This window comes from Squalius cephalus (genome assembly GCF_949319135.1).
Source record: "Squalius cephalus genome assembly, chromosome: 7".
In the NCBI taxonomy this organism is placed as follows: Eukaryota; Metazoa; Chordata; class Actinopteri; order Cypriniformes; family Leuciscidae; genus Squalius; species Squalius cephalus.
In genome coordinates this window covers 3,941,025-3,953,664 of record NC_137128.1, presented here as the reverse complement: position 1 = coordinate 3,953,664, position 12,640 = coordinate 3,941,025, and the positions used below count along the sequence as shown (strand labels likewise).

The 12,640-nt window shown below is 38.8% G+C and overlaps 1 protein-coding gene across 1 annotated transcript; it reads left to right on the top strand.

The window, feature by feature from the left end:
* Positions 1 to 8,611: 8,611 nt before the first annotated feature.
* On the top strand, positions 8,612 to 12,578 carry LOC307162152 (uncharacterized protein). The gene is made up of 2 exons (XM_079877253.1): positions 8,612 to 8,908; positions 10,109 to 12,578. Exon 2 carries the CDS (start codon positions 10,114 to 10,116, stop codon positions 11,617 to 11,619), a length of 1,506 nt encoding a protein of 501 aa, XP_079733379.1. The 5' UTR covers positions 8,612 to 8,908; positions 10,109 to 10,113; the 3' UTR covers positions 11,620 to 12,578.
* The last annotated feature ends 62 nt before the right edge of the window (positions 12,579 to 12,640 follow it).

Here is a 12,640-nt window from a genome sequence, read left to right as displayed (position 1 = left end):
TAGAAAATTCTGATGGAATCATGTCCTCATGTTCTGATATCAAAGATACGCCAAGTGCAACTTGTATGAAGTTGTATGAAGCCTTTGCAATATTTTGCATTTAGATTTTTTGTATATATTTTATAGTTTTCACATGATTTGATATAATTGTATTGATTAGTTCGTTAAATTCACATACTTTATGTGTTTGATTATTGTCTTATATTAAATCTAGTATATCTTAAGTTTAAACCAAATGCATGCTGTCCACTCAAGTGGACATCTGAAGATCTCTTTGAAAAATTTGTAAAAAAATAAAATAAAAATCAATTCTTGTTTTTCATGCCCTAAGAGCAATAAAAACACATAGGAAAAAAATCCTGACTGAGGATATCATAATTCATGCATGAAAGGGTTAAAGACAATCAAACAAGCGTTCCCTGCAAACCTGCCCTTGTTATGTCATGCATTAAGAATGCAAAAGGGAAAAAGCATGAAACATAAGTTCATGAGTACTGAATAAACAAGAAAACAATAACAGAGAAACCATAGCCGATACAGAAGAACAAACCAGCAGCCTCTGACTGAGTTGCACTTGTTCTCTCTTAAATAAATCTGATGTACACCAGTCACTGTGTGCTTCATGTCCACATCTTCAGCAGAAGACAAGAACATAACTCAGACAGGGGGAAATGGCAAAGACAGTCACATAGGTAAGTAAATTAACATTATACACATGAATTGGAGTGAACATATAGATATGAGATGACAATGCAAAAGGGAAGAGGAGGAGCCAGAACAGGAAGTGACATCACAACAATAGGGAAAGCACTCATTTTGATCAGGAGCTGCAAATGACTTAACTATTGTGTTAAGTCTACTAAATGTATTTTACAGTATACTTTCTGTACCGGTTACACTCACCCCCGCAGAATTTACACAACATTTCCAGAGTATCACAAAAAACACTGGTCACTGGAAATACATGGTGCACGCTTTAAAGACAGTAAAGAATCTAAAGCATAGAAATCTACCCGAACAAAAGTGAGAATAATCTAAATTAAGATAAATATTCTCTCAGTATAATTGCAGCGCTTAGAATATGAAGTGTACTGGTGTTCACATTAGCAGTTTTCAGTTCCAGCTCGAACTGAGATTTAGTCTATCTTCATGTTTTGTGTTCTCCAGAAAACATGATCTGGAGGTTGTTTGCAGAAGGCAGATACTATAATGGATAAAAAAATAAGCAATGCACACCAGTTTCAATAGCAGTTGCAAATTTATTTGTATTAAATTTCCAGTGAACAGATTAAATGTTTGAGCTACAGGTTTGCTGTCGCTCACGGAGTAGAGCGCTTGCTAGAGAACAGTAGGCGCTTGCAACGCCAAGGTCATGGGTTCGATTACCAGGGAAAAACTGATAAGAATGTAAATGTGTACCTTGAAATGTAAGTCGCTTTGGATAAAAGCGTCTGCTGAATGAATACATTTATCAGATTCTTTTATCTAATAAGACTATAAGGTCAAGTACATTATAGGAGAATTTAAGTATATTTGTACCCTTATGAAAATTAACCATGGGTTTACCACAGCATTTGCAGTAAAAACACAGTACTGTAGCTAACAAAATGAACCATGGTTTCAAAACCTATGGTTATAGTCACGATTACCATAGTTTTACTCTAGTATTACAGCAGTATTACTAATTGAACCATGGTTTGAAAAAAAACAAAAAAAACAATAACATGGTTGGTACCGTTTTACCACAGTAAAACCATATAGCCTAGTGCTTTTCACAATACAAATGGTTTCATAGCAGCTTTACAGAAAATGCATGTTCAAGGTTATAGAGCTGGTAAGTCCCGCCCCTTCCGCAAAACCCCGCTGGACCTCAAAGTTGAAAAACCGTCAATGCAAGTGAATGGGAGAAAATAATTATTTTCTGGTCCCGTTTGAATTGTGCCATGAATGTGAACATATGTTGTCTGTGAATTTTTTATATAACTTTTCGTGTAAAGAATGATACAATTTAGCGGGTAGAAGTTTGATACGGTTAGACTTTGTGTGAGAGCACTTTGTGGACTACAACTCTCGACGCGTTTGAAACGTCAACACCACTAGCACACGGACACTAGCTCACGGATCCCGCTAAACATGGCTGTGTCTTTGGTGCACTTCACCGCCTTCTTTCAGGGAGAGAACAAAATCGTTGAGGTTGGCGAAAACCACGGGTAAGTCAACTTTATGGGGTGACGTCACATAGGCGACATGTAGTCTTTCTCGTTATGTCTTTACCACAGCTGCTAGCCGAAGAATCATACCATATACTGTCAAACTCGTAACATGAAAAGTTATATAAAAAATTCACAGACAACATATGTTCAATTCATGGCACAATTCAAACGGGATCAGAAAATAATTATTTTCTCCCATTCACTTGCATTGACGGTTTTTCAACTTTGAGGTCCAGCGGGGTTTTACGGAAGGGCGGGACTTACCAGCTCTATACAATAGCAGAACATCCTTTAATCAGCTAGATGCGACTGCTACTCACTGGAGAGCATCTTCTGGCAGCAAAGTAATGTCCATAAGATAATACAAGTCATGAGTTTAAAGTCATGTTCATTAAAGGAACACTATGTAGCTTTTCAACCTTCATAATATATTTCCAAGACCCTTGTGATGGTACATCGACTTACAGTAGGTTGAATGACACGTCTGCCATAGCCTGACGGGGTCTGTATCGCTTTTACTGGCACTACGTAACTTCGGGGTTCAGGTAGTAACCCGAGCACAAAAAGAACTACAAAATTCGACTGCTTGACTGCATACGTCACTTCCCCCACCACCTCCTCAAATTCGGACTTGAGAGGCCAACCAGCATTTGTTTTCCGGCTTTCGTGCGTATGTTTTTGTCATGGCCGATGCAGCAACGGACAAAAAAAAAGTCAGAAGTAAGCCTACTGTATGTCTAAACGGCGTGTACAAGTTTGGTAGAGTCTACATTCTTGCAAGTAAATAATACATGATTAGACAGACAAAATCATCTTTTAGGTTAACTAGCCTAATGACTGCAGGCTGATAGTCATGTTTGTTTGTTTATTTTTCTGGTGAAAGTGTCTTGCCTCAGGCTATAATGCAAATCGATTTTTCAACTTTGCAGATTCATCTATGGTAGGTTGATATTATAATATTGACGATATATGGCTATTACCTACCACACAAACATTGAATTGAATTAGCATTCTGTAAAACAGTAGCCAATAGGCTACTATAATGGCGCTGGCTTGTAAACGTGAGCTACGCGATCTTTTGGCGTTTGAAAAAACAAAACCCATGAAATTATATTCATACGACATGCTGAAATATATGCCACTGTACCTGGGATGAAGACATTTCACACGCAGCGCAGGCAGTCTGCCCAAGACGTGAGAACTCCTTCTGCAGAGTTCGGGGTATCGGCTTATCAACAAATGTGTTACCATGACAGATTTTACGACAGTAATTGAAGACAATACTGTTTCCCAACTGTAGGGGGACCCCGAGAGCAAAAACTACATGATGTTGCTTTAAACAGACAAAGTTTTTTTTTTTATTTATTTTTTTTTTTTTATTGAAAGATTCATACATTAACAGTAAGAAGAGAATAAAAATAAAAATAAATAAAAACAAGGGGGGTATACGGACATCAAAAAGAATGAGATAGGCTACACACAACAATACAATGTTACAAATTGTCAAAACACATTAAAGATTCTTTACAACAGACTCAAGGATATTATTTGTTTTAGAAACCTTTGAGTTTAAAGGTTTTGACATTTTCTTAAAGGAAGAGAAAAGGGACTTTATATCAGAGGAGAATATTCTAAAATCAGGATTACAATGAATGGTTCTGGCTTTGTGAAGATGAAACTTGCCCAGAAGACAAAGTAATAATACTGTATTATTAAGATTAACATCATTAGAATGAAAATCAGATAAAAAAATGATAGATTCTGACATTTGCACCAATTTGCTACAACAGCAAAAAACTAACAAGGTAACATCTGACCAGAAAGACTTAGAAAATGGGCACTGATAAAATAAATGTAGGATAGATTCTTCTTCAATATTGCAAAAGGAACATAAAGAAGATACATTCTCAGAAAACCTGCTCAAAAATAAATTACAAGGGTAATATCTATGAACAATTTTGAAATGGAGTTCTTTAATTTTATTAGGGATAAAAAGTTTGTGAGAAAATGCCCATAAGTTATTTAAATCAGAGTTTGGATAACAGATACTCCATTTAGATCGTACTTTAGGAAGGGTTCTTGTAGTTGAAGAAAGAACATTTCTAATAAAGAGATTGTTGCATTTTTTATCTAATATGTTAACACCATTGATTGCAAGTGTAGGAGTATAGTTGTTTAAACAGTTGTATCTTAAATGAGCTTTAAACAAAGTTCTTACACTGACAGAAATACTTTTAGTCACCTTATTAAAATCTCTTACAGAAATCACAGCATCTCTCATGGACATAAACTCAGAAAAAGAAAGAAGGTCTCCTTGAGCACTGAACAAATCAGAAACAAAAAGAATATTTTGATCCACCCATTCTTTGAAAAAAAGAGATTTGTTACCACACAGTACATTTTCATTATTCCAAATAATATACGTGTGTGGGGAGAAATTATGTTTGAAAGCAATCTTCCAGGATTCTAGAGCTTGTTTATGAAAATTTGAGAGTTTAATAGGTAATTTGCTGCACTTAAAATTACAAGATAATAAAAATTTTAGGTCACCACAGTGTTTAAAGATTAAATTAGGGATCCAAAACCAGGGTAAACTATTATTAGAAATACAATACTTAATCCAGTTAATTTTGAATGTCTGGTTGATAGTTTGAAAATCTAAAGCGTTAAGACCACCCTCCTTGTAACTTCTTATCAAAGATTTCCTTTGAACACATTCCACTTTATTTTTCCAAATAAAACGGAAAAGCAGAGAGTCAATAGATTTAATCGTTTTTTTATCAACAAATAAGGAAAGAGCAGGGTAAACTAGCCGTGATATGCCCTCAGCCTTAGACAGCAGGACTCTCCCATAAATTGTCAAGTCTCTCTGCAGCCAGCAACATAGAATTTTTTTGGTTTTATCTAACCTTGGTTGAAAATTGTTATGAAGACGATCTGAACCTGATCTGCAAATATCGACCCCAAGATATTTTACCTGCTGTTTAACTTTAATACCATCAACAGAAATTTTATCTGAATCATGCACATACAAAATTTCACTTTTCGAAGGATTTATCACCAATCCAGAAGCTTTGGAGAAAAGATTAAAACTGCTTAAGGCACCAGGAACAGACAAAGTTGCAAGGGTGGTTTTTCGGCTCACAGGCGCTGGGGGGGGGGGGTTGAGAGACGACCACCATTCAACCCAAAAAAAGTCATATAACTATTCCAATGACTCCGAAGCTGTTCGGTTAAGGTAAAAAAGTTACTTAGCTACTTACCTTTAACCCTGTTTTGTTCATTCACTCACTCACTTATTACTCACTATCTCTTTCACTCACCAAACAGAAATTAGTTGCATGTGCTCCATCAAATCTCCAATTTTAATGTTTCCCTCCCCCAGTTTTATAAAGTTTAAAACAAGCATATGATATAAAGAAACACTTTTTCCACACCACCCCGTCACAGTCAACCATAGGTTACCACCCCGTCACTGGGTCCTTTTGTTAAAAATGTATGTAAAAGAAATTAAATTTTACATAAATGAATGTTGAATGATGCTCTTGTTGTGTGAACTAATCAAATAAATGTAACTTTATTTGTATTTTTTAAGTGTATTTATTTTTTCAGTACAAACAATGAGAAGATTTTCTATTGATGGTTTCCAAAAAAGGGACATTTTACTATTAGGAAAACATTAGATTTAAAAAAATACATTTCTTTTTTTACTACTCTACTGGCACACATGTTGTCCGTGACGGGGTGGCATCAAGGGGGTAATCCATCAGCCAGAAACCGAAGCTTCCCCGGGCGCCGCCATTGATTAGTGGACCATCACCTGCTGTTAGCATCCCATTGACTCCCATTCATTTTGGCAACACTTTGACAGCGAATAACTTTACATCTGAGGCGTTTGAAGACTCCATTTGTCCATTATTTATTTCTAAAGAAACACGAAAATGTATAAAAGGCTCCATTACCTTGTATCTTACGTTATGGCCCCGTAGAAGCAGTTTTTGTAAATATAGGCTAACGATTGCGTCATAACCACGCGACTCTCTGTTGCACAGTAGAGAGATTACCGTATGGACAGGAGGAGAAGCTTGCGGGCAATCGAGGGGATGTGGAGGCAAAAAGTCAGATAAACTCAAGGGAGAAGCCCATAGAGAGTCATAAAGTTGCTCCTGCTCCAGCTCATGGACAGCTCCTACTCACACTCTCCGTCTCTGCAAGTTTCGGAAGGGAATGATTCAGATTTCTCTCGGCACAGCTACTAGAAGACAGACGGGTTGCTCACGTCACATCTACAGTGCTATGCATAAGGTATGCCAATCTCTAGGTATGGTGAAGGCTATGTGATGATGTGGGGCTATTTTAATTCCAAAGGCCAAGGGAACTTTATCAGGATGCATAGTATCCTGGATCCATGAAGTAACTGGCCTTTAAAAATAAAAATCTGCCTGCCTCTATGGGAATTTAACATAGGGGTGTCCAGACTTATGCACCCTGTATTTTAAGAAAGAACATTTATTTATTTAAGATACATTATTCATTCACAAAGAAAATTGGTGTCCTTAAAGGTTGGATTTTTCCTAATTTTTTTAATTAGGGCATTAAGTTCAATTTCCAAAAGATGATTTTTTTATTCCTCTCTTTAGTCAACTTTAGCATGGGTGTCTAAACTTATGCATAGCACTGTACGTCGTCAAGCTCAGTGTGAGTCTGCGCAGTCGCTCAGCCATCAGGAAGAAGAGCTTCTAATTGTCTCCGAACACTTGTCTCCGTTGAAGTCTATGGGGTCGCTGTGTCCAGTTTATATACTGTCTATGGGTGGTACAAGAAAGACTCCCTTGCCTGAATAAAAAGGATAATATTATTATCAAGGATTTTGTGCCTGAGGTGGGAAAATATTTTGGAGGATTAGACCTCTGCATTGGTCTACTCTGCTCTGATTGGCCAGACAGCAGCAGCTCAGTCTGTTGTGATTGGTCTACTCTGCTCTGATTGGCCAGACAGCTCAGTCTGTTGTGATTGGTCTACTCTGCTCTGATTGGCCAGACAGCTCAGTCTGTTGTGATTGGTTTACCCATACAGCAAAATAACAACAAGAAAACAAAATCGCCCATTGCCATAACAACATCAGCTCTGCGTGTCCTGAGGCTTCCTACACTGTAAACTAAACACAGTAACGAACAAGGACGTTGATTTGACCATATCAGTGCGAGCTCGAGTCCGATGATGAAACACTGTCATTCAACCCGAACCTCCATCAGGACGACTCGAGCAGGACTCAGTGTTTCTCAGTGAAACTCTACTCAGTTTGAGGAACATTATGAGATGTTCCAACTGTAATTCCTCACCATCAGCATTAACAAGTGCATGTCCATCAACAAACCCATTATTTTACTTATAGGCCTACTTATTTATTTACAGAGTATTTTTCTAATATATTGTGGTGAACATGTGGAAACTGTATTAATAACAGTGCATACATTAGCCGAGCTCAGGCGTGAATGACTGGTGTAACATAAACGTAAAACAAATCTTGCTCCATGCTTAATCTTTCCTCAAAGTAGTGAGAACGACAGACGATCTGCATTAATAGACACAGTTATAGGTAATAGTGGCCCACAGCTGATCAGCTGAAGTATTTCAGTAAGACAGTGATAACGTGAGTTAGCCAGTTAGCAGGAGACCTACACAATATAAAACTCAAAACTAAGTATTTTGAACACCATTTTTCACGAGAAAGTGGTGTGCGAATCCTGCATTGAACTCCGAGATCTGAAAAGCAGTCGTCAGTAAAATAAAGGGAACACAGCAAAAGTTTAGGATTACACTGCTGTGGTAAAGATGAACTTTAACCACTGATTCTCCGCATGCTCGTCCTTGGGCAGTGAAAACACTGTCTTTACCTTCATATTGTAGAGCACAGCGTCTCCTGGACATGATGCTCTCCAGTGTCCACAGGGATCAGCTGCAGGTTTGGGGTTTGAGTTTTCCCTGGTGTCTGCGCACGCTATAAGTGGGCGGGCAATATGCTAATGTTTCGTCTTGACGTCACTACGAAACGGCTCATGACTCATTTGAAAAACGATTCACTTCACTGACTCAGAGTCGACTCATACTTTTGAATGACAATAACTTTAAATACGGTGAACTTTCAGATTTAAAACTTTGCAGGATGTTTTCATTCACTTAGAGCTGTGTTACACACTACATGAAAGGTCAATCTCAAAAATCCATTTTAGGGAAACTTTAAACTTTCACAAACTAACAGATGTTTGGCGTGTGAAAATGTGAGATTGAATTTGTACATGATGTTGATTTATGTGAGTTTCTGTCAGTTCTGAAATCCACCTGAATTCTGTTTACTGTAGAAAAGCAAATAAATCAAAGGCTGCACATCTGGTGTTGCTCAACGGTCCGTGTGTGTCAATCCATTAGTCTCGCTCCGCTCAAACCTTCCTCTGTCCGGGGATTACCAACACATCAGCTCTGGATTCGGGAGAATTCTTCATTAATGCTGAACTAAATGAATGATATTTTGACCAGCACTCATTGTGTTTCAGCAGTCTGATCGACTCGACCAATCACAGTCGGTCTCATAGATCAACTCGACCAATCACAGTGAGCTTCCTCAGACAGAGATATCATCAGACGGAGATCCTCAGAGTCACTCATTTCTCCTGGAGCTGATGTGTGCAACAGCGGTACGTCACAACACTGTTTATTTCCAAAGAAGAGCAAGGCATTACTTTCATGCATTTTGTTTCTTTATTTCATGCATTTTTACTTGTAGTCCCCTGATCCTATTTTACAACCAAATTTAAATGTTCGGTAACACTTTACAATAAGGTTCATTAGTTAACATTAGTTACTGTATTAACTAACATGAACTAACAATGAGCAATACATTTGTTACTCTATTTGTTAATGTTAGTTTATAAAAATCCAGCTGTTTATTGTTTGTTCATGTTAGTTCACAGTGCATTAACTAATGGTAACAAATACATCCTTTGATTTTAATAGTAAATGTTGGAATTAATATTAACTAAGATTAATAAATGCTGAAGAAGTATTGTTCATTCTTATTTCATGTTAACTAATGTTAACTAATGTTAAATAATGAACCCTATTGTAAAGTGTTACCAAATGTCCTTTTTGGATACTATTAATATAAATACTTTTCATTGGAATAAATAAGCCGATAAATGAGATCTTAACAATTCAAAACTGAATTCATTACCATTAGTCGGGTATCATGAACAATAGACAACATTATTTTACAGCTTTTATTAATCTAGGTTAATGTCAGTTCATAAATATACTGTTGTTCATTGTTAATTCATTGTTTACGCAATAATAAGGTCCTGTTAAAGTTAGTGAATGCATTAACAAACACTATCTAACAATGAGCAATACATCTGTTACAGTATTTAGTCATCTTTGTTAATATTGGTTCATAAAAATAACTGTTCATTGTTATTAAATGTTATTTCTGACAATAAGTTAGTAAATGTTGACATTAACATTAACTAAGATTAACAAATGCTTTAGACGTATTTTTCATTCTTAGTTCATGTCAGTCAATGTAGTTAACTAACGTTAACAAGTAAAACCTTATTGTGAAGTGTAAATGTGTGTAAAAGTAATGGGTCTGATTTCCGAGGGAATATACTGTAAGGTTAAGCAAAACCTGTCATTTGCTTTCAATCATCAAGGCCTAATGTGCATTAGATGACATCCAGCGTGTTTTCTTCTACTCACTGTAATGAATCTTCATGAAAATGCAGAGATCTTTGGACCTCACGTAACATTTGCAAAATGCATATGAGAGGAAAATGCTATTATCTTTGGAAACTGGAAGAGACGCAGCGACTGCAGCTGACCTGTGGCTTTTCTGTTCCCAGAAGTCATGAGCAAACCCTGGCCTGCGCTTCTGCTGGTCCTGATCCAGCTGCACTGCAGTCGTGGCTGTCCTGAACTGTGCCAGTGCTTCTCGGCTGCTAAGGTGGTCTGCGCAGACGACGCCATGAGAGCACTACCGCTCAACATCTCAGCTCAGGTCAGAGAGCTGATCGTAGTGGCGTCGGGCCTCATGCGTCTGGACGGACAATCCTTCAGAGAGAACCTCAGACTCAGCAAACTGGTGTTCCTCAACGGCCAGGTGAAGTCTGTCTCGGGCGACGCCTTCGACCGGCTGCCGGAGCTGCGGGAGCTGGAGATCAGCGGGAACTCCTGGCTGAGGCTTGAAGTGCAGACCTTCGGCTCGCTGGCCAACCTCACGAGACTGATGCTCAACCACGACAAGATCGGCGTTCTGGATGCCCGCATCTTTGACTCTTTGCAGAAGCTGGAGGTGCTGCAGTTGAGAGGGAACGACTTGCTGTCTCTTCCCGTTCGTCCCTTCCATCGTCTCCACAAACTGCAGGAGCTGGACCTGTCCTTCAACCACATAGGCTCGGTCTCGGCGGATGTTTTCCAGAACAACTCTCTCCTGAGAGCGCTCTCGCTGCAGGCCAACATGATCCCGCAGCTTCCGGAGGGGATCTTCTCCCACCTGGATCTCCTGGAGGAGCTGAACCTCCGAGGCAATCGCATACGCAACCTGAGCGTCGACGTGTTCCCGCCCAGCCTCCGGAAGCTGATCCTCAAGAAGAACAATCTGGTGCAGCTCCACCCCTCGGTCTTCCACAAACTGCTGCACGTTACCTATCTGGACTTGTCTCAGAATCGGCTCTCCGAGGTTCCTGCGAATCTCTTCCAGAACCTCATCTCGCTGAAAAAGCTGGATCTGTCCGAGAACCGGATTACAACGCTTCCCGGCACCGTCTTCAAAGGGCTGTTCGGTGTGAAAGCCATCCATCTGCAGAAGAACAACCTGAGCTCACTGGAGGAGGATCTGCTGAAGGATCAGCACGACATGGAGCAGCTGTACCTGTCCATGAACCGGCTCCGGAGAGTCCCGCACGGCTTCTTCGACGATCTGGACTTCCAGTGCTTCGTTCAGCTCCACGGGAACCCCTGGCACTGCGACTGCGGGATACGCTACCTCTCCGACTGGATCAGGAACAACATCAGGAACGTGGAGGATGTGACGCTGGTTTACTGTCAAGCTCCCGAGTATATCCGAGGGCACAGCCTGGTGTCCGTGGACGAGGAGCGGATCGTCTGTGGGAAAAACTCCAGCTCCTCCGAGACAAACGTTACCGAGATCCCAGTTGATGGCGATGATGGCGATGGTGGCGTTCACTGCTCACTCCGAGACTTCAAAGGCCAGGCAATCGTTCAGTGCAAACTCACTAAATGCACCAGCGTGAAGTTTCAGGCTCTTTTTGAATTTGGGGATGGAAGTGAATCAGAAAGAGTCGTGAGCAAAGAGTGGCCAGCGCCTGCCGGATGCTCCAGTGGGACGGCTTAGTGCTCTCGTTTAACAGCACACACGGCAAATAACCAACCGTCATACACTCTCAGAAAAAAAGCAAAAAGTGTACTGTTTTTTTCAATTTAAGGTTTGTTGAACCTTTAGGCAAAATATATATAAAAAAGAAAAAGACAAATATTTGTTTGCATATGCGTTTAGGTTTTATATCATATTTGGTACATCAGGCTTTTATGGCTCAAATATTCTGATATCCTGAGAATATGGAGGGAAAACAGCTCAATTTTATTTAGAGGCTCAAACTGAGCAAAAATGTGCAATTTGGTGCACATACTGATATTTATATAAACTTCTGATGCTTGTAATGTAAATCAATGAGATCTTTATAACAGTATAGCAGATACTTACATAAAATTCATATACATATTGGTAGTCACTTTATATCTGCCAATAATATGTCTTAGTAAGATGATATTATAATGCTTAGTTTTATGATTAAAGTTCTGTAGTTTTAAAACATGTAATGCAATGCAATACAATGATGATTGAGAGATGAATAAATAAACATTTCTCCATTTTCTATAAAATGATGTATGGATAATCAAGTAAAACTCAGTTGCTTCCGTCCAGTAAGTGTTCTTCTTGAAATATAACTAAAAACAATATCAAAGTTATTTTTATATTTGCTGGATAAAAAATAATAAATATTTCACAGCAAAAAGACACGTGAACCACGCGCTGAAGGAGGACGTTTGTACTGTAATACCAAAAGGCATTTTACTTGCTAAAAAAGCCTAAACTATCAATCGAAGCACAGAAGGGCTGTAGTAGATTGTGTGCAAGAGCTTAATCAGCAAAGTTTTGATCATGTTGGTAATTTAGACGCCTTAGAAATGTGCATATCAATTATAATACCGTTATATGGTTAAAGTGCTACTATGAACTTTTAGGGTGAATAAAGTATAAACTTGTCGCTTTAAGGGTTCTGCCCCAATGACAAGCTGACGTTTTTTGCCATCTTTTCTGACAGAGTCCCAGAATGCTTTGATGTAGAGCTGAT